Below are 23,021 nucleotides of genomic sequence, written 5' to 3'. Positions count from 1 at the left end.
AAACATGTAACCTCAATGAAGCCCGCTCCTTAATTAAAATAGAGGTTGAGAAATTTCAACAACCACTAATGGAACGACTTGATTTGATAGCAAGACAGTTAACGGAAAATAATACTAACAGCAAGAGTTCTCAAGTGATTCCGGAGGAGAGGGTAACTGATCTAATAAGACAAGAGGTAAATAAGTTACAACAGCCAGTACTTGACAAATTATAGTCCCTAATGGACAGGATAGCAAAATTGTCTACCCAATGTAGCTCGAGTCCTCCTTTGTCTGTAGACGGAGAGATTAGACTAGATTTCCGACATGAAATCCCTACATGTTATCGTTGTAACAAACTAGGACACCTTGCCCGCGACTGTTTTACCGCACTGGGATCCTCAAGGTTTAGGCACCAACCTGAAGCCACATCTTACGTCTATGCCAAACAGTTTAAAAAGGGAAAGGAAAACCCTCACAGGTATGAAGATAACAACGAGAGTGGGCAAGAAGGATTTAGACACACTCTTAGACACAGGCTCCCAGGTTTCCACTATATCTGAAAACTGCATCAGGGAACTGAGTACGTTCATAAAAATGAGAATTAAGAGATTGAGGAAGCCAATTAGACTATTAGAAATATCACCCTCTGTGATTTATGCCCCAAAACGGGTAAGATTAAGGATAGAATTGGTAGGACTAGGCCTACATGCATGGCATAATTTCCTCGTACCGTCCAGAAACGCGTGCCCACACATAGAAATGATCCTAGGCGAGGATTTCCTGAAGAAACATGGTTTTTCCTGTAACTATCCCAAAGCAACTGTGCTGTTCTGTGGAGGAAAGAATGATTCAAAGAACGATCAAGAACTTGTAAGCAAAGGAGTAGAATCAGAAAGCATAATTGAAAGTCAGAACACACGTCAAAGTGAGCGACCTATACATACAGAAGGGACCCATTCAGATGTCATGCCATCACCAGAAAATAGTCTGGAAGGTAGAGAAACATTATCCCACCGTGGAGAACTGAGAGAAAAGATTCCTTTGGGAGGGACCTCTAATAAGAAAAAAAAAAGGGAAACAAAGGGAGAGGGAGCAAAGAAATTTTGTATTAACTCTGTTAAGAAAAAATTCTAATTAAAGGGGGGGCCTGGCCTTTGTTGTGTCGGAAAAAAATGATGAGTCATCCCTTTTTCCCATCCAACACTAAGTTACTCATATGGAGAGTATAAGGACATGCTTATGCCTCTCGATGGGAAATGTACTGACTAATGTCCCGAGAGCATGTAAATACCCAAGTGTGTAAGCTCTGAACAGTGTTAAAATAACCCATGCGTTTAATAGAGAATAGTTGTAAATGAATTAAAATATAAAATCATGTATAAATTGCCAAATAAATATGTATAAGCTAGAGCAAACTTTAAGCCATGTAAAAGCAGTTCGTAGCCACGGCGTCCAATCAGCAGCTGCCGTATGCGTGACGACACCACTGCGTGAGGGAGCTGTTTTGGAGTATAAAGGTTTCGGCGGGAATTCAAATCGCTCTCTTATCTCTTGTCTCCGGGTTTCGGCGGCACCTAGTCCTGTCGGAGAGATGTGTAGAGCTTGCCGCGACGTGTAGCAAGAATCCCCCCCTTGCTATGTGTGCTACGTGGGCCAAGGCTGCAACTACAATGTATTCAGATCCATAAGAAGAAAGAGCCACTGATGAAATCAACGTCAGTGTTCAAATCTGTGTATGAGTGTTTTTTTTTCGGTTCGTATGGAAACAAAAGAATAGCAAGACCGCCATCAGTGAAGGTACAGTAAGCCGACCAAAGTATCCAGTTCAAGGCAAGAACGGTAAGCGGAAGATTTTCTTATGTTAAATGTTGAATTAAAGTAACCGAAGAGTAGGGAAACAGAAGTTAAGGAAGCATGCTATTTCTGTGTAGTGTTATAGGAACCGTCTGCGATTTGGACACTTTTGTCTACAGTTGAGAAGGAAGCATATTAGGCTCCAGCTGAACAGGAGGCCGAGGTCCGAACTGTTTGTGTGATTTAAGAACAGTAATGTTATATGGTCAGAACGTAACTAATTGTTAACTGAAATTTTGGAGGGGGATTAAGTAGGATTAAGAAGTATTATCCTAGAGAAATTCATGTCAGAAGTAATGAGTTGTCTTGTGTATATATGAAATATTACATGTGTGATAATATTAGGTAACTTAGTTATAAGAGTCTGAGAATAGATGTGCATTTAGAAGTGAGGAATTTATGTCAAGTAAGGGACTATAGTATTGAAGTTTTGTTTGTGATTAATTAAGTAAAGGAAACCCAGACTCTTTTAAGATTAAGGATTTGATTAACATGTATACTTGTCTTTGTGCAATAATAAATGTGTTTCTTAAAATATAATCAAATGAGTTTGTCATCCTTTCTGCGGATATGAGCTACCGTTTGGAAAATTTCGTACCCAGCATTTAAGGGGAAACCATTAGTGATAGAAGAATTGGGACCACGACTGCTTACTTCTTGATCCCTACAATTTTTTAAGTATTCTTGGATGACATATCAGAATTTAGTTGCCGGCTGGCACAGTCTTTAATCAATACAAATTCGTCGGCAAACGCATATCTGATATTAAGTGATACAAAAATCAATGTTAACTGTAAGGCTAAAGTAAAGACAGTTAGAGATATAACACATAGACAGCACACACGCCACAATATAAAACAAAGATATAACAAGCTAACTCCTCATTCCATGCTACACCCACTAGCTGTCTCCTGAGCTCCTCATAATCACTCCCCCCCCCTTCCCTTGTAGTTCCACATATACCCTTTTCTCAAAGGGCTCCTCGAACTGCTGGCAACAACCCAGGTAATCACCTCATGGTCACTCTCACCAATTGGTGGATGATTTGACACTTCATTTATAATTGCATCCTCTGATGAGATGACCAAATCCAAGATCCTTAATCCCCGTGTGCCCTCTGTTACATACTGTCTGAGGTAGTTATCCCTCAAAAACTCAAGAAACTCATTTTCTTTACTTCCAGTTGCTATCTCATCATTCCAGTCTATATTGCCATAATTAAAATCCCCCATAATGATCACCCTTTTCTTATTTGCTTGGCTTATTTGACTATACATTTCACTATCACCACCATCCACATTACCAGGTCTATAACAACATCCCACCAAGTATTTGATTCCATTCACCTCTATCTCACACCATACTGCTTCAAAATCACTGTCACTATTTCCGTCTTGCATCTCTACTTTGTATGGACATAACTCTTTCTCTATCATCATATTTCTCTATTATCATTGTCAATCGAATCAAAATTCAGTTCATGCATGTGTTGACAATTTCCTCAAAAACATTATCCATTTCATTTGAAAAGCCCTAAGATTTTGAGCCCTATAATCTACCATGGGTTTTAGCTTTAGATCACCTTCCACATCGCCACCTAGAAGAGTCATTCTGATTTGGCCAGAAAACTCTTGGAAGGCATTTGCTTCCAAGAAAAGTGGGTTTCATTGACATTAAATATTTGTTGGTCTCAATAGCCCCACCCCCTCCTTCTTCACAATTTTCTTTAAAATCTCTGGATAATTTGCAGCTACCTCTTTATCTGCACTTGCAGCTTCACCTGTAATTCGAACTTTATATAGGCTTTGCATTATGGGAGATACTAAGATAAGGTGTAATGGGAGCTTGGTCCACCTTTACCACAAGTTGCCTCATTCCTGAAGACACTTCAGTCACAAACTTCATTTGCTTGCACTTGGTTGGACAATAAAGGATTAAACTAAAGATGCAAAGGAGGCACAAGATATGATCAGCAAAATGCTATGTAATTAGTAGCGATATATTTGGCAGTAAATTTGGAACATAGTGTACATGAAAATAGTGTAGCACTGTATGCCATTAAAAAATAACTTTGTAAAATGTTTTAAATCGGTAATTAAATTATTTCACCCTGGTGAGTGATTTTTTAAAATAGTTAGTTATAAAAAAAAAATAGATAGAAATTTTTAAAAATTTGTAACATTTATTTCTAAGATGTATATAGGCACACTAATCAAATTTTAGAGGCGCATTAATTGTATTTGTGTATAGAAAAAAAAATGATGCACTAATTGGAGATGCATTAATCGAGGGATTGCTGTATATACATACAGGGAAAATTTTACACAGGATAATATCTCATTCTCACTGCAGAGACGATGTGTTCATCCCCGGACACTGAATAAGGATTATATAGCGAAATGAAAAGGCCTAGAAATAATAAGCACTGCAGTACTGTTTTTTTTTTTTGTGTGTGTTTTTGTTTTTGTTTGAGTGCTTGAGGCAACTGTTCATAAGTCAAAGTATTTAATCTCTCTAAAAAAGTCGCATGGTTTATGTATTCAAATGTTTTGAAGAGATCTTGGTATATACGAGGGTGGTTTGAAAAGTTCTTGGCTCCGACCATAGATGGCAACACTATCGGCAAGATTTTTTTTTTCTAAGTATTTTGTATAATTTTTGAGTAGTACTGTGTATTTTCTACAAATATTTTCATGGAATCATTCCCTCTTGCTCTCTGCTAAATTTGTTAAACCACATGTTTCAACGTTTTCTATGGAATACAACCAGCAGGCTTTCATGTTTTGCTTTCTATGTGCAATATAGGTTGATAAAACTCCCGTGTGAAAATACTACTCAAACTTATACAAAAAAGACTAACAAAGAAGGTTGAAGAATATGTTTGGAAATAACCAGTTTGGATTCAGGAAACAGCAGGGGACAAGAGAAGCAATCCTAGCTCTAAGAACAGTTATTGAAATTATTGAAAGAAGATTGGAGAAGAATCAAAATACTCTGATAGTCTTTTTTGACTTGGAGAAAGCCTTTGATAGTATTGACTGGAATCAAATGTTTCACCTCCTAAAAACAATAAAGGTAGATTGGAGAGATAGAAGGCTCATATTTAATCTTTACAAGCATCAAGAAGCCCTAATAGCAGCAGCCAGTATTAAACAAAAACTGCAATAGCAAAAATATGTAGAGGTGTAAGACAGGGGTGCTCTCTTTCACCCATATTGTTTAATCTGTACATTGAAGATGCAATAAATAAATTGAAAGAACCTAATGCCAGTTCATGGATGATATAGCAGTAATAGCTGATAACGAAAACAAACTGAAAGCCACTTTAAAACAAAGATGGAAGAAATCCTCACACAGTACAGCCTAAAAATTAATTATAAGAAAACAAAATTATTAATTACAAGTAAAGCAAATCCAATGAAAATAAACCTGGAAATAAATAATAACCTAATACAACAGGTATCCTCTTTTAAATATCTTGTAAGTCTTATCACAGAAGATGGAAGAAACGAATCAGATATTAAAGTACGAATAATCCTAGCCAAAAAAGCATTCTATAATAGAAGAAACATTTTTACCAGTAAAGGACTTAGCATCCAGCTCAAAAAAAGACTAGTGAAAACATACATAGAGCATTGCATTATATGGTTGTGAGGCCTGGACTCTAACAAAACAAGACACGAAAAAGTTGGAGGCATTTGAACTTTGGTGCTGGAGAAAGATGATAAAAATTAGTTGGACAGAAAGGAAAAGTAATGAAGAAGTTTTAAATATAGTTCATGAAGAGCGATCATTGATGAAACACATCAATAAGAGAAGAAAAAGCCTAATTGGACACCATTCGAGGCATGGGGGACTGATTATAGAAATAATGGAGAGGACTGTAGAAGGAAAGAGGCCACGATGCAGACCAAGAATTTCATATATGAATAACATAATGATGCTAACTGGTGCTAAGAGTTATGAAGAGATAAAAAGGTGGTCACAAGACAGGATGTTGTGATGTGCTGCTATAATTGCCAGTCTTCGGATTGATGCACCAAAGAAGAAGAAAACATCTGTCATAAGCAACCATGTGAAATTGCAACTCATTCTATCAAGTAGTTTGTTTTATACAGCTGTTTGAAGCAAAAGTGTTGTCTGTATTCCTTGAAATGGATAAAAATTGAGTATCATGCAGTTATAAAATTCTTTGTAAAAGAAGGTTTAATGTGCCAAAAGAAATTTATTCGAAGTTCATAAAAGTTTATCGGCACTCTTCTCCTTCGTTTTCGACAATTAAGAAATGGGATGCTAAGTTCAAACGTGGCTGTACCAGCCTTGAAGATGATCCACGTGAAGGATGTCCAAAATGTGTAACAACACTAGAAATCATTGATCAGTGCATGTTATGGTATTGGATGACCGGCGAGTCAAAGTGTGTGAAATTGCTGAGACTATAGACATTTCAAAAGAATGTGTAGGATACATTTTGCGTGAAGAATTGCAAATGAAAAAGCTTTGCATAAGATGGGTGCCACGCAGATCAAAAATGCACTCGCATGAAAATCTCTGAACAGTGCTTGGAGTGTTTTAACAAGAATAAAACTGATTTTGTTGTCCATTGATTACTATGGATGAGACTTGGATTCACCATTAAACACCAGAATCCAAACAGCAGTCAAAACAGCGGACAGAAGTCGGTTGTTCAGTGCCAAAGAAGAGAAGGTCATGGCATCGGTGTTTTGGGATGCTAAAGGCATTTTAAATAATAAAGAAACACATAAAAACCACAGTGATATCTTTAATTAGTAAAAAGACAAATATTTCGTACTAAAATTAATAGTACATCTTCAGTGTCTGTTACAGTAATAGGAATGGAATACAAGCAAAACGTTCGGTGGATCACCTATTAAAATATAATTGTTACCACGTGCTAGGAAATAATAGAAAATAACAAATTTAATCTATTAAGATAAATGGTTTTTTACATAGGATAAATGTCTCCTAGATCTTTGAGAGAGAAAGACAGTCATTTCTATTTAAATTCGGTCAGTGTCAGATAGTTTCACAACTTTCTTTGAATAAGCGTTCATATTTGAATCTGCATCTATGGAGGAGAACAGCTTTATCCCACTGGACACTATGAGTAGAGTCAATGCTGTGCTGCGCCAGACCAGATTTCAGAGGTTTGTTATAATCAATATAATATTGATGTTCTTTTATTTTATTCCAAAGAACGGCCAGTTTGTCTAAAATAAGAGACATTGCATTCGCAAGGTATTTGGTAACAGTTTATCCTTTATAGAAGGTAGTAAAGAAGAAATTTTGCTGATAGGAATATATCTTGGAATCAATTGATACTTTTTTCAGAATTCTGCCTATAGGTTCTGAGATTTCTGGAATGTACGGAATAGGAACTCTGCGGACTGTTGAAGAAACTTGATTCCATTAACGTTTTAATGATGGAAAGATCAGTTGGGATCCTAACTACGTTGATAAAATACGCACCTACTTTGGAAGAACTCCTCGTCTATATGGACTCCCAAAAATCCATAAAGAAGGCTGTCCTATACGACCTATCGTGAATTGTATTGATTCTCCAACTTATCGGATTGCAAAAGTATGATCACGTCCTTTAAGTGCTTTCACTGGTAATTCCAGATCCTATATAAAAAACTCAACAGATTTTCTTGAAAAAATCAAGGATATTAAAATTACAGATTCTGAAATGTTAGTCAGTTTTGACATCATTTCTCTGTTCACCAATATCCCATTAACCGACACAGTCAATTCTTTATATGAAGATTACCCTCCAGATATTGCAAGGATATTCGAATGTCATCCACTCAGGTTATTTCAGTTGGAAAAAAACAAAACAAACAAATTGAAGGTACTGCCATGGGTAGCCCTCTGTCTCCACCTTTGGCAAACTACTATTTGAAACAATTCGAAGATACTATGTTCTCATCCATTCATCCTCAACCATCTCTTTGGTACCATTACGTCATTGATGTTTTTGCTATTTGGCCACACACTGAAGAAATTTCCACTTTTCCACAACGGATAAATAACCTTCACCCATGCATCCAATTCACTATGGAAAAAGAAAACTCTGGTACTTTACCATTTTTGGACATCCTCCTTACTAAAGCATCTTCTGGTACCTTATCTACAAGCATCTTTCGAAAACCCACATTTACTGGCAGATACATTCACAAAAAGTCTGCGCACCACACATCTCAAAAATTTGGCATTCTTAAATCTCTAATTCATAGAGCACATAAAGTTTGCTCTTCCCCAATAATCTTACAAGAAGAACTTTCCATCATTAAAACGTTAATGGAATCAAATGATTACAACTCCATTCAAATCCAACAGATACTTGACTCTTATGTTCCAATACCTACAGTTTCTTCAACAGTCTGCAGAATTCCTATAGGTAGAATTCTGAAAAAGTATCAATTGATTCCAACATATATTCCTATCAACAAAATTTCTTCTTTACTACCTTCTACAAAGAATAAACTGTCTTCTCTATCTTTGGCTGGCGTTTACCAAATATCTTGCGAATGCGATGTATCTTATTTTAGACAAACTGGCCGTTCTTTGGAAAAAAGAATAAAAGAACATCAATATTATATTGATTATAACAAACCTCTGAAATCTGGTCTGGCGCAGCACAGCATTGACTCTACTCATAGTGTCCAGTGGGATAAAGCTGTTCTCCTCCACAGATGCAGATTCAAATATGAACGCTTATTCAAAGAAAGTTGTGAGACTATCTGACACTGACCGAATTTAAATAGAAATGACTGTCTTTCTCTCTCAAAGATCTAGGAGACATTTATCCTATGTAAAAAACCATTTATCTTAATAGATTAAATTTGTTATTTTCTATTATTTCCTAGCACAATCCTATCAACAAAATTTCTTCTTTACTACCTTCTACAAAGGATAAACTGTCTTCTCTATCTTTGGCTAGTGTTTACTAAATACCTTGCGAATGCAATGTCTATTATTTTAGACAAACTGGGCGTTCTTTGGAAAAAGAATAAAAGAACATCAATATTATAACGATTATAACAAACCTCTGAAATCTGGTCTGGCGCAGCACAGCATTGACTCTACTCATAGTGTCCAGTGGGATAAAGCTGTTCTCCTCCATAGATGCAGATTCAAATATGAACGCTTATTCAAAGAAAGTTGTGAAACTATCTTACACCGACTGAATTTAAATAGAAATGACTGTCTTTCTCTCTCAAAGATCTGGGAGACTTTTATCTTATGTAAAAAAACATTTATCTTAATAGATTAAATTTGTTATTTTCCATTATTTCCTAGCACGCAGTAACAATTGTATTTTAATAGGTGATCCACCGAACGCTTGGCTTGTATCCCATTCCTATTACTGTAACAGACATTGAAGATGTACTATTAATTTTAGTACGAAATATTTGTCTTTTTACTAATTAAAGATATCACTGTGGTTTTTACATATTTCTTTATTATTTAATTACTATGCCATAGGTTACTCTTAAAATCAAAGGCATTTTGTTTATTAATTATCTTGAAAAGGGTAAAACAATAACTAGGGAATATTATTCCAATCTTTTAACCAGACTAGACAAAAAAATTCATGAGAAAAGACCTGGTGTGCAGAAGAAAAAAATCATCTTTCATCAGGACAATGCACCTGCTGACATAGGTGTTTTGACAATGGAAAAATTAAGGGATCTGCACTATGAATTGTTGGAACATCCACCCTATTTCCCAGATTTGGCTCCCTCTGACTTCTATCTCTTCCCAAAACTAAAACCCTTCCTTGCTGGTCAGTGTTTTTCTTTGAATCAAGAGGTGATTGCAGTTGTAGAGGGGGTATCTTACTGAGAACTACTACAGGGATGGGATAATGGCGCTGGAGCATCACTGGAATAAATATTTTTATTTATTCCAGTGAATAATTAGTCTTAAGGGAGATTATGTTGAAAAATTAAGATAATTTTGAAATTATAAATTCGTTTTTTCATAGTTAGGCCGAGAACTTTTCAGGCCACCTTGGTAGTTAAGCTGTCTCTGTTGCTGCTGTCTATATAGATTTCTCAGGAAAGAAATCTGTATTGCTCGGGGATAATTAACTTATTTTTCATAATAAATATTGGCAGATCCATTAATTTTTACAACACTTTAGCAAAGACATAAAGGGGTATGACATTTTTTAGTTCATAGGCACCCTTTCTTTATAATTGAATTGAATTTTTATTGAAATATCTCAGTTTCAATGGATAAACTGAATACCTTAAGATAGTAGTAGTGTAATTTTACATTTTATCATTGTAGCTACACTTACTAAGATTTCATTTATGCCACAGGAAATGTTACATTTCACATTCCTCATACAAAGTTGTGATAACTCATTATGATAATGACTGATCGTAACCTTGTATGATTCGGCGATTTTGTAAACCAGGCTTTCAAACAGAATGCTTGAAGAATGTATGGCATTATAGTCATAAACATAATTTAATAGTATATACAAACAAAATAAGTACCTCTTTTAGATATGGAGGGAAAAAAGTTATCTGTAGTAATAGAAGTGAGATCTTGAGGTGAAAGACTCCAAATTCCTAAAGCTGATCCAGCTGCCATTGCTGCACCTAATGCTGTTGTCTCGGGCATAGATGGACGAACTTGAAGACAATAATAATTGAATTAACAAATATGAACAAAAAAAAATCATAAAAGGGATGCACTTTAATTAATAATAATAAGAGGATTTTATTACTTCTATTTTTTATTATATTTTTTTATTATCCTACTGTATAACAAGTTACATGGCATCTAAAAACTTAAGGAGTAGACTAGAAGACTAGAATAATCAAATGCATAGATTTCCAATAAAAGGTTGAATGCCAACTGACAAAGATCAGGGGCCAAAAGCCAAAACTGATGCTTACTACCTGATTTACAATGGTGGCAACTGCAAAAAATGCATTAATTTTATTATTATTATTAAGAGTGACCTTCAATGACTCACGGACCCTCATCGAGGGAGGCCATGTACATGCACCAGCTGTCATACCTGTTTTTGAATACATTCACTTACACACCCAATGGCAATCCATTCCAACTGCATGCCACTCTATGAGAGAAAAATGCCAGCAGTGTGAGGACCTCTGCGAGAAAAGGGTATATGCAGAACTACAAGGGGGGGGGTGATTATGAAGAGCTCAGAAGACAGCATGCGGGTGTAGTATGGAATGAGGAGTTAGCTGGAAAAGAGATCAATGCAGCTTGGGGGATTTTCAAAAACCATCTAGTAGATGCAATGTCTAAATGTATTCCAAGGGTGAGAAGATAAACTAAGGTAGGTGTGAGATGGATGAATAAAGAGATCAAGCATGCGATACAGAGAAAAAGGGCATTGTGGAGGCAGCATAAGAGAAGTGGAAATAACCAATTTCATGAGGTCTACAAAGGCCAGGCAAGGAGAGTGACTTGGCTGGTGAGAGTAGCTAAAGAGAAGTATGAACAGCAGTTAGCTAATGAAGCCAAAAAGAATCCTAGGGAGTTCTTTCGATATGTAGCCAGAAAAAGAAAGAATGATTATGGAAGGATGACATTGATTGGAGAAAATGGTATAAAGACAGCTGTTGCAGAATGTGTGGTGGACATACTTAATGAGCAGTTCATAAAGGTCTTTCAATCTTGTGAATGTGACTTCATGGAGAAATTGAGACCAGTTGATGATGGGGAGAAGAGACTGACTGCAAGTGAGCAAGTGATGTATGGGGAGTTGAGTAAACTAGATGTTAATAAGGCTGTGGGACTTGATAATATATAATATATCACCATGTATTCTGAAGGAATGTGCCAGAGAGTTGACACCTGCCTTGACATATTTTTTAATATGAGTCTTGCACGCGGTCGAGTTCCTAAGGAGTGGAAGGAGGGCAAGATTGTGCCACTTCATAAAGGAGGTGACCGAACTCAAGCCTCAAATTATAGGCCTATCTGTGTGTCAGACGTTGTGGTTAAGTTGTTGGAGAAGCTTGTGAGAACTAGGATCCAGAGTTCGGTTGACAACAATGGTATTATCTTTAATGGACAGCATGGATTTGCTAAAGGGAGGTCATGTTTTAGTAATCTACTTCTTCCTTGGACAGGGAGAAGAAGGATAAACAGTAATATACTTATATTTTGCAAAGGTTTTTGATAGAGTACCTCATGATAAATTGATAGTGAAACTAAAGCAGATGGGGTTGTATATTAGATTAGTGTATTGGATTGGAGATTGGCTGACTGATAGGTATCAACAAGTTGTGTATGGGGGAGTGATATCCAGGAAAAGAAAAGTCACTAGTGGAGTGCCTCAGGAGTCTGTTTTAGGGCCATTACTGTTTAACTTGTATATTAATGATATAGGTGAGGATTTGGATGGAGATATTCAGTTGTTTGCAGATGATGCAAAGTTGGGACGAACCATGAAGTGTAGTGAAGATGTTGTGGCCTTACAAGAAGACTTGAATAAATTGAGTGATTAGGCACGGAAATGGGGATATGAGTTCAATGGTTCAAAATGTAAGGTTTTAAAATTTGGAAACCAAAGATGGGATACAGAATTTATGCTTGGTGAGGATATATTGTTGGACCTGGAAGAAATAAGAGATCTGGGGGTGATAGCAGATAAGGATCTGAAATTTAGGGGGCACATAACTAAAATTGTGGAGACAACACGAAAGCTTCTGGGAATGATGCGGAGGACACTGTCATGTAGAAGTAGGAAATTCTTGTTCCGGTGTATAAGGCTTTGATTAGGCCACACATGGACTATTGTTGACCAGATTTGGTCACCTGGTTTTCAGAAGGATGAAGAGATGTTGGAAAGCGTCCAACTGACTAAGGTAGTTTCTGACCTCTGGAATATGAGGATGAGGAAAGATTGATAAGATGTGATTTGCAGAGTCTGGTGGACAGTAGGAAGAGGGGGAGATATGATAGAGACTACAAGTTGGTAAGGGGTTGTTATAGTATTAATGCTGGTGAAGTTCTATAGACAATAGTGGAAGACAGGGGGTCATCCCTGGAAACTTTATAAAGAGGGTGTGAGTAGGGGAGTGAGAGGCAGGTTTTTTTCGTGCAGAGTTGTGAATGATTGGAATGCCTTGCCTGAGAGTGTGGTGTTCTGCAAGAAGTTTGAGCGTGTTTAAGACATGGTATGATAAAAGGACCTCCTAGATGATTCTTTGACTCCATGAGGTCTTGGGGTAATAATAAATATAATAAAACCCAGCTCGCCCCCTTATTGACAGCATTCGTTCTCGACTTCCAAAGAAGCCCTCGTCCTTTCCCCACCCCTCCATAAAATTAAACATTCATTCTACTCAAATTCTGTATGACTCTTTTGGAATTTTATAAGTCTCAATCATATAATCCCTCTTTCTCCTGTTTGCTGTGTCTGCAATCTACAAAAGGGTCTTTTATTTGACACAATTTTATTTGTCGATGATTCTTTTGTTTATGTGAAATTAGTAATTTTTATTATTTAATTAATAATTAGTTTTTAACAACTATACTTACAACTAAAATATACAAAATATAAATATAACAAACCGTTACATTTCCCTATACTATAATTCAAATTCTTAAAAATAAAACAATAAAACACATGGTAAAGCAATTGCTTTATTGGTTATTGCTTATGGCTGCATCTCAGCAGCAGGCACTGCACAGTCAGTACACATTTGTGAAAATGTATTGTTTTTTTTTTCCCCTTCTAATTTTGCATATAACTAAGGCCATCGACAGGGTTTTAGGATCCTGGTAATAATATTTCTGTGGTTCCCTATTATAGATTTTTTGCTTAACCCTTTTGATGCATGTATAAAAATTAACAAGCACGATTCCAAAATGCTAAAATTCCTGATTCATCATTAGTTGTTTTTTTTTTTAATCTGTTACACATTTATATCATTTGGGACGTTATTGAAACTGTTGAAAACATATTTATTGTATTCTTTATGCATGGTTAGTCTAGAGTAGGGGTCGGCAACCTGTGGCTCTTTGAATGAATAATTGCGGCTCTTTTCGTTACTAAACAATCTATTTTTGAATAATGCAAAAATTAATGTTATTTATTAAATTAGAAACTAAAAACCCTAAATTTAGCATTTGCAATAAATTAAGGACATTTTACATTAAGTCAAGGATATTTTACAACTGAAAATAGTACATGTGATGCTGAAAAATTTAATACTTTCACGTTTGAATTTGAAATCATAGGCGATAATCCTTCTTTATTCTATTTACATTTTACAAAAATTTTAATTTATGGTGGATATGACTTCCCATTTAAACGCTCTAAATAAGGAACTACAGGGAAAGGGAAATACAGCAGTTTTGCTTTTAGAAGAAGTAATTTCGTTTGAACAAAAATTATATTTGTTTGTGACAGACTTAGAAAAAGGCACATTATTACATTTTCCTACATTGAAGAAATATCAACAATAACAAGCTCATAATAATTCCATAAATTTAACATTTTTCAAAGAAATTGTGGTAAATATGCGATCTGCATTTAATGGGAGATTTGAGGAATTTAGAAAGAACAAGGCAACTATGTCATTTTTATTGCGCCCACTTGAAATTAATCCTGCCGAATTAAATTTTTCACCTTTTGCTGGTATTGATGAGGCTGCATTTCAACTTCAGTTAGAGGACCTGAAAACCCAGGATTTGTGGAATTCAAAATTTAGAAATCTTAAAGCTGACCTGACAGAATTGGAAAGACAAAAATCTACCCTTGCAATACAAAAAAAATAGTCCGAAATAGAAGATCTTAAAAAGCGAGATTAGATTGTATTTGACACGTGGAATTGTTTACCGGACACTTACATCGGTGATTTCAAACATATGCATTTGCACTTCTATCGATTTTCAGATCGACATATTTCTGTGAGCAAATATTTTCCAATATGAATTTTATTAAAAGCAAGTTGAGAAACCTACTAAACAATGTTAGTCTTATGTCATGTTTGAAAATGAATATTACGGTGTATTCGCTGCATATTGAGAAACTATCCCAAGAAGTTCAACAGCAAAAGTCGCACTAAGAAGATATTTTAAATAAAATAAAAATAAAAAAAATTAAAGAAATAGGCATGTTATTGGATTTTATACATATGTTTTTGTAAGGAGGAGCAAATCTTTGTTTTATTATTTAATATTTAAAAATATCATATAATTTAGTGTGACATGCCACTCCTGTGTTTTACAAGTATGATAACGTGTGTTACTGTAAAAAAAAAAAAAAACCTGAATAAATAATTTAATTATAATATTTTTCAATGTAGTTTCTAAATTTAAAGCAGTGATGAGCAATTAAACAGTAAATCAAGTACTCGGTTAGATCCGCATAAAGAATATTTTCTTTTTCTTTGATAAGAAAGTATTAATTTATTTTCCATTATTTAGGTATATTTTAATTTTTTAACCTGCACAAATAAATCCAAATGCAAAAATCAACATTCATAAAATAAGATTTTTAATTAAAATATACTAATTCTACAGTACAAAACGAACACCGTGGACCACACAAAAAACTTGAGAGGACCGCATGCAACCCACGGACCATTGGTTGCTCATCACTGCATGTGGCTCTCTAAATTTTTTTTAACAGATATAATTTTAAAAATGGCTCTTCAATCCAAAAAGGTTGCCGAGTCTAGTTAGTGGGCAATCCTTGACATGCATGTCAAACATGCCACACCAACGACCTTTTTCCGGCAAGCAATCCAGGGCTCACCTTAATAAATAAATAAATGCATTTCAAACATCTTCGCTGACTTATATAGTTTAACTTAATATAATACAATTTTATTAAGTACAGCTATACCAAATAAAAATGCAATAAAGAAGCAAACCCTATCAACTGTTTTAGTAATAATAAGTATCAAGAAAATAAGAAACAAAGATCCTATTTACAAGTCCTCTATCTCCGCGATATACTGATGTACAAGTTTCGTCCAGTTCAGTTGTTGCATCATTCACCAGGCAGCCAGACATGACGTGACTTCTTTACCATCATTTGATATATCTTTTCGTGTTTCGTAAAGAACGTATCCATTTTCTAAAGTGGGTATATATATATATGTGGATTTGGATTTTATTAAATCGTAAGTTATTAAAATATGGATTTGAAGTATTTATTATCAATTAATATGTTTAACATATTAGATATAAAAGCAAATTTCCTTTACATTGCCATAAACATGTCATATTTACTCGAATATAACTCGCATTTTTTTCCCCCAATATTAAAGCTAAAAATCGTGGTGCAAGATATATGTGGGAATTTTGGAAACTGAAGTTTTCAGTTTTTTTCACAAAATCGCCGCACATATCTTGAACCATGGTTGCTATTGCTATTTCCTTGTATGCATCCTACCCAAATAGTGCCATCTTCTTTCCCATTATATCAAACAAAAATGACCAGTAATTTACAAGACTTGAGATACTTAATAAACAATCCTTCACGAATGACTAATGAACAGATGCTATGATATTAGGCCAGTAAAGATGGAGCAGCTATGAAGACGTGCATGTAATTGGTGCGGTATTAACAAAGGATAACGTGAGTCAAACATAAAAGCAAGCCGGCAATTTTTGAATTGAAATGCTAATTCCCTTCAACCAAATTCAAGATCTGAATCTGACATAAAAATATTCACTATATATTTCTTAGTTTTAACACGTTTATGAATTTTAACACTTTCCGTTTATTTTTATTGCTGCCTTGGTTTGAGCTGGGGGGACAGACTCCCGCACATCTAGTTTTTAGTTAGAACTGTGTTTGCCGGTACAACATATGGTTTTGCTTGGGTCTAAATAGCATAGTTTCTGGGAAGGGAACATGTGATTCATTAGTTAGTGCCATTTTTATCCCAGTTGTCTCAAATTGCACTATTTGTTGAGAAATATATTACACAGACTGCAAATGTCTCTGTACCTTATTCAGTGATACAATAAAATGACCTGTTTTTACTTCTGTCTGCAGTCACTATTGGCTACTGGGGAGGGCGTGTGGTTTATCACGGGAAGCGAGTTACTATTGCCCTGAAACGTGTTTAAATTTTTTTTTCCCCCTGTGCGGGGTATATGCAAAATTTTTCGATTTTTTTTTTCGTAAAGTAACATCAGGGATGTGAGTTTTATGCGAGGGCAAGTTATATTCGAGTAAATACGGCAAGTTATTTTTAAAGCTATGTGAAATGCATTATCAATATCTAAGATTATGAGGTTATCTGCACGTGATTAGACTGCATGCGTACCCTTCTCTTTCATTTGCATGTGTGTTGTGTGTATGTCGACTTATAATTGTACTAATTTTTGGTTTGCTTAAACATGGTTGGTATATACAGAGAGTGATTATGATGAGATTTTCCGAGTCCAAATTATAATTTTTGTCAGTGTCTACATATCTCTGTCCACATTTTTAAACCCCATAATCCGATTTTCATTAAAGTTAAAAGCTGTATGAAGAAAGCAATTATTTAATAATTACACACACACACACACACACACACACACACACACACACACACACACACACACACACACACACACACACATACAGTAAAACCCCATTTTTACGTTCCCGCAATTTACATTTTCCTGCCATTTACGTCATTTTCTGTTGGTTCCGTCTTAAAGCCTATTCTCACAACGTATTGTTTTCCCGCCATTAACAACTTGATGTGGAAGTTATTTCCCGTGATTTGCGTTTTTTTTCTCGGTGGCAATACCGATTTTCGAATCAATTTCAGCGGAAATCTGCGCATTTCTGTTCTCAGGTGGAGTTGCTTTCGGCTGTAGTTTCGTTTCCGTCATCATGGTGACTTGCGCGCATGCAGCAGTACTGTAGTGATGAGCGATACTGTGATTTTTCAATCACAGTACGAATTGATATTGCAGAATTTCTGCAATGTAATTTAGCATGTGAAAGTTGCGGTGGTGGATTATCCCTGTTAGTAACATGGAGAAAAAAGACAGAAAATGTATTTCGCTAGAAGAAAAGAAGGCAATTCTGCAACATGTAAATTGGCATGCCAGAACACGTGTGCATTTAGCATAAGATCTTGGACTCTCCGTGTCCACTTTGAACACGATAGTAAAAAAAAAAACAGGTCAAGCAATGAACTCAAAGCAAAGCAATCTGGCACTAAGTCAAAAAAAAAAAAAAAATGAAAAGCAAAAACAATCAACAATTAAAGATTTTTTAAAATAGATAAATGTAAGTACATTGTAAATTCATTTATTTTCAGTTATTAAATTTTGTAATCTAGTATGTAGACTCACACTAGCAGTAAGTCATCTTTTAGCCTTTTTTTAATGTTTTTTTACATTTCCTGCTATTTGCACTTTTTTCCATCAGTCCCCCCTGAAAAGTGTAAAAAAGGGGTTTTACTGTATGTATATATTTGTTTATTTGCTAACTGCTCTTTACAGATTGAGCGGAATGTCACAACCACCAGCAAAGAAACAGATATTCAAATGAAAAGGATATTAGACAATTTAAAGAATACTAGAGTGAAAAATTTGGCATGATTAAGAAAGATAATAAAGCATTATGCATTTTATGTTCCGAATGAGTTGTTTGTAAGACTTCTTCTGTAAAAGAGACATTTTGAAACTGATCATAAGAAATTAAGTAATAGAAGTGAGCAAGAACAGAGTGAATTAATTTCTCATGAACTGAGCAAGACAAAAAAACAGTCCGATACGTTGATGAAATTTATTTCAGGTAGACCTAGTTCCAACTTAGTTGCTGCTAGTTTTGCGGTTTCAAAAGTTATTGCCCAACATGGAAACCACTCGGTGATGGGGAGTGTATTAAAGAAGCATGGCTAGAATGTGCTGCTTTTCTTTTTGACAATCTTTCAGAAATGGTAAAAATTATTCAGTGCATTAAAGAATTGTTTGTGAGTTGAAAAAAATTAAGGATAGGATACTTAAGTTGGAAAGGAATACAGCAGAACAATTAACAAAAGTTTGGCTTCATGTAAGTTCTTTTCTATTTGTGTTGATGAGAGCACAGATATTACATCATCAGCTAGGCTGGCAATCTTTGCTCGATTTTGTAGGGATGCGAAGTATGCGAAGAGAGGATTATAACACTACCTGAGCGTATCAGTGCGGTTGAAATATGTAAAGCAGTTATGAACGAATTATCTATTCGGCAAATTGATATTTCAAAAGTGGTATCCATCACAACAGATGGTGCGCCAAGGATGATTGGTAAGGAAGCAGGATTTGTAAATCTGTTTGTAAAATATGGTGGTCATCCAGTGATAGGTTTTCATTGCATCCTACATGAGGAGAATTTATGTGCAAACACAGGCCTAAAGGAACTTCAAGAAGTGATGCAAACAGTAACCAAGATTGTTAATTACATTTCTGCACCTGCTTTGAATAAAAGACAATTTCAGAATCTATTGAATGAGGTGGATTCAGTGTTCAAAGGACTAATAATGTACAACAATGTTCATTGGCTTAGTCAAGGTCTTGTTCAGAAATGATTTGTTGAAATTTGTTGGATGAGATAAATCTCTTTTTTGACTAATCAACAAATGTGTTATAAAGAAATGTACGACATCGCATGGGTTTGTAAACTGGTGTTTTTTGCAGATTTTTGCGAACATTTAAATGACTTGAACAAACTACAGGACAAGAAATTTTTCAAATAAACTTGCAGATGTTTTCATCGATAAATATGGATGATTTTGAAATGCAGTTGATTGATTTTCAAAGTAGCTCAATTTGGAGGCAGAAATTTGTTGATCTCAGAGTTGACTTGGAAAATATTGAAAAGGAGCGAATAGAGATGGGAGTAACAGAGAGAAGTGCGGAAAAAAGAGGTACTAAGAACTTGGAATGCTATTCCTGAAACTTTTGTATGTTTAAAAAACCTCACAACAGCATTATTATCCATTTTTGCATCTACATATTCTTGTGGATCATTGTTCTCAGTGATGAACTTTGTTAAGTCTCGTAACAGGAGTAGCCTTACAGATGAAATTAGTAGCGCATGCATATCTGTACAGGTTACAAAATATAAATCTGATATAAATTATCTGTCATTAATGATGCAGCAACAGCAGAAGTCTCATTAATGCTAAATAAATAAAATGTCCACTATTTTTTTTTCTCTAGTTTTGATTTGATGTTTTCTGCTAAAAATGGTAAAGATTAATTTCTGTTTAATATATTATGTAGGTAAAATAACAATTTATCTGTAATTTTTATGTATTACTCGTAGAAGTAATAAAATTATATCTTTAATTTCCTTTTCTTTTATTGTGCTTTGGTCAAGTAAAACAATTATGAGATTGTGCACTACAATATATCGGAAAAACTTGAATAAACTTATGTCTAACCGATCTTTATATAAAAAAAAATAAATAAAAAATTCAGAATTATTGTTTACACTTGCTGATGTTAAAAATTGAGATTGGATTGAAATTGAGAAAATTGGATGTAGTCTTTAAATTGTGCGACTTTATATGGCAGCTAGAATTACACTTAAATGCAAATAAAAAATATTCACACTATCAACAGGGTAGAACTTTTAAGTAAAATTTCCGTCACTAATTTTTACATTAATTCAATCTTACATGACTTACAATAATCACTCCAACAATATTCTTTGATTTTACCACTCTAGTGTGATTTTTGATTATTTGAAAAGATCTTTCCAATACTTAAAAGACACCAAATAATAATAATGTTACCCAAAATTTCGGTTGGCACGTGAGAAAATTTTACATCAAAGATTTGGCATGCACACTAAAAAAAGTTGCTCACCTCCTGCTCTAGAGTCTAGATTTAAACAAACCTATCATACTGCTGTGTGTTTGGGAGTTTACGGTGATCAGAGAGCTGCGGCAAAAACGTCCACCAATCTGACCAATGGTGACTAAGCCTCAGATTGTCAGAAATGCTATACATCTTTTTGACTTTTTTGTAGTATTTTTGGTGTGTATTGAGAAGGGTGGCAAACTCAGGGACTGCTCCGGGCGGCAGAACCTCTAGCTACGCCACTGTATATATAACCCTTGAAATTCAACTTCCTGTCTACTAAAGCTCCAAGATCCTAGCCTGATCAGTTTCTTCTAGCATAAATCCCACCAATATATGACACTGGTTATTTAATCACACCATGACCACTCATGACCTTACATTTATTAATATTGAACTGACAGCTATTTTTACATGGCCATAATTCCAGCTGCACTCCTGATTACCTGGCTTATCTTTAATTATTAACAAATATCTTTTTGTTAATGATTAAAGATAATATCTGTATGTCACACATGTCAAATCATTCACAATATCATTAATGTACAGATTGAATAACAATGAACCAGGCACTGTTCCTTGTGGTATACCACTGGTTACCAAGGTAGAGGTTTAATGAAGCAGTGACAACACTAAGAAAGGATTGAAAACTAATTCTGATGGCTCCAAGATTTCATCTGACTGAGATGAAATACTGGATGGATGATTTTTGGATGTAGACTACTGAGGTACAGAGGAAGGAGTCTAATGTGTCTAGGCCATGAAGCCAAATAGAGAACACGCTAGATAGGTTGGGGGGAGGGGGAGGGGAATTAGTCTATGGCTTGTTTTTCAAAGTTTTCCATGTAATAATTAGCAAATGGAGGGGGGGGGGGATCCATGGCAGTTTCCTCTGTCTGCAAATTGTATTCCTCCAAGAAAATTAACCAGAAATGATGGCAAAGGAAAAGAGATCTAAGATATCAGAAGGAAAAACGTTTTTTTAAGAGTGTTAAGGTGTCATTCAAGGGAATATTAGTTAACAGTGAAGTGACATGAAAGCTTACCAATATATCTGTATCATTTAAAGTTAGATTTTCAGTTGAGGTTTTTAAATGGGTAGAGTTTGTATATATGTCGATGGACCACCAATCATATCAGTGGCATCTACTATAGGTCTTAGGGAAGGGGAAAATTGGGTTTGTGGATTTTCAATACACCTTATATCTGGGAGAGGCAGGGGGTGATGAGAACCGAAGAGTTTGAGTTTTTGTTGCGATATCAGGTAGCCAGGAAAATACTTTTTTAAGTAGCCTTTTTAATTTTTTAACCTGTGTTTTGGAGGAACTGTAATCTAGTGGGCTGAAGATGGATCACTTTTTGGAGCAAAGACTGGGAAAGGATATTGGCTATGCCAAGTCTGATGTCTGTTAGCTATTTCCACAACTAAGTAACAGATTCCACATGTTAGAGGCTTAATAGAGTGAAACAGCAATAAGGAAGGATTAAGTGTGTTATTTAATTCTTCTAAAGTTTATCTCAGTCACTAAGACATCATCAGGGATTACAATATGAGACTTGAAATACACACACACACACACACACACACACACACAAAGGCAACACAAAACTAAGTGAAACATGTGGAAGAAAGACTAGAGTCCTAACAAGGTGGAGCACTTGTTGGTGGTCTCGGATGTAAACTAGGATCTCATAGTATTAGAGTTTCCTGTATTTTGGGAAGTTTAATGTAACCATATTCATTCCAGTTGCTTGGATTCGTGTCCGCAATCTTTCAGTCATTACCAACTCTCATGACCATAGGTGAGGATGGGGACATAGACTGTATTGAAGACAGCCAGCTTTGTCTTCTGGCTTAACTCCCGCTTCAATACTACGAACGGCCAAGCTCCAGCAATATTGCGCTTGCTGAAGCCAATCTGAGTATCTAGCTCATCGTTCCACTTTCTATCACTCGTGAATATGGACCCAAGGTATTTAAACTTCTTCACCTGCCTCAGTGGGACTCCACTCACATGTAGAGTGCACTGGGATGATTGTCTTGAGACCACAAATGTTTCAGTACAAACCTATCCCGGATCTGCTGGAAGTCATCCGTGGAAGAGTTAAGCAGAACTAGGTCATCTGCAAAAAGCAGACGTCCAATGCTACATCTTCCAATTCTGACACACTCACTGCGCCTATCAATCCAGTTCATAAATATTATGAAAAGGAGGGGGTGACAGAACACACCCCTTGGTGGAGGCCAATGGAGACCGTGAAAGGTTCAGACTTTGTGCTGTTTACCCTGACACAAAACTATGGGCATTCGTACAGGGACTTGATGGCAGCTAATTGTTGGCCATCCACTA

General features: G+C 35.5%; 1 protein-coding gene across 1 annotated transcript in view; it reads right to left on the bottom strand.

The window, feature by feature from the left end:
• The window catches only part of LOC150100586 (glycerol kinase 3-like), a 473,098-nt gene that overhangs the window by 68,012 nt on the left and 382,065 nt on the right, over nucleotides 1-23,021 (bottom strand). The window contains exon 17 of the mRNA XM_090401838.1: nucleotides 10,368-10,505. Within this exon, the coding sequence (XP_090257964.1) occupies nucleotides 10,368-10,505 (138 nt within the window). The remainder of the gene's footprint in view (nucleotides 1-10,367; nucleotides 10,506-23,021) is intronic.

This window comes from Typopeltis vanoorti, chromosome 12 (genome assembly GCF_054136105.1).
Source record: "Typopeltis vanoorti isolate ZY-2024b chromosome 12, IOZ_Tvanoo_1.0, whole genome shotgun sequence".
In the NCBI taxonomy this organism is placed as follows: domain Eukaryota; kingdom Metazoa; phylum Arthropoda; class Arachnida; order Uropygi; family Thelyphonidae; genus Typopeltis; species Typopeltis vanoorti.
This window is presented reverse-complemented; position numbering and strand designations above follow the sequence as displayed.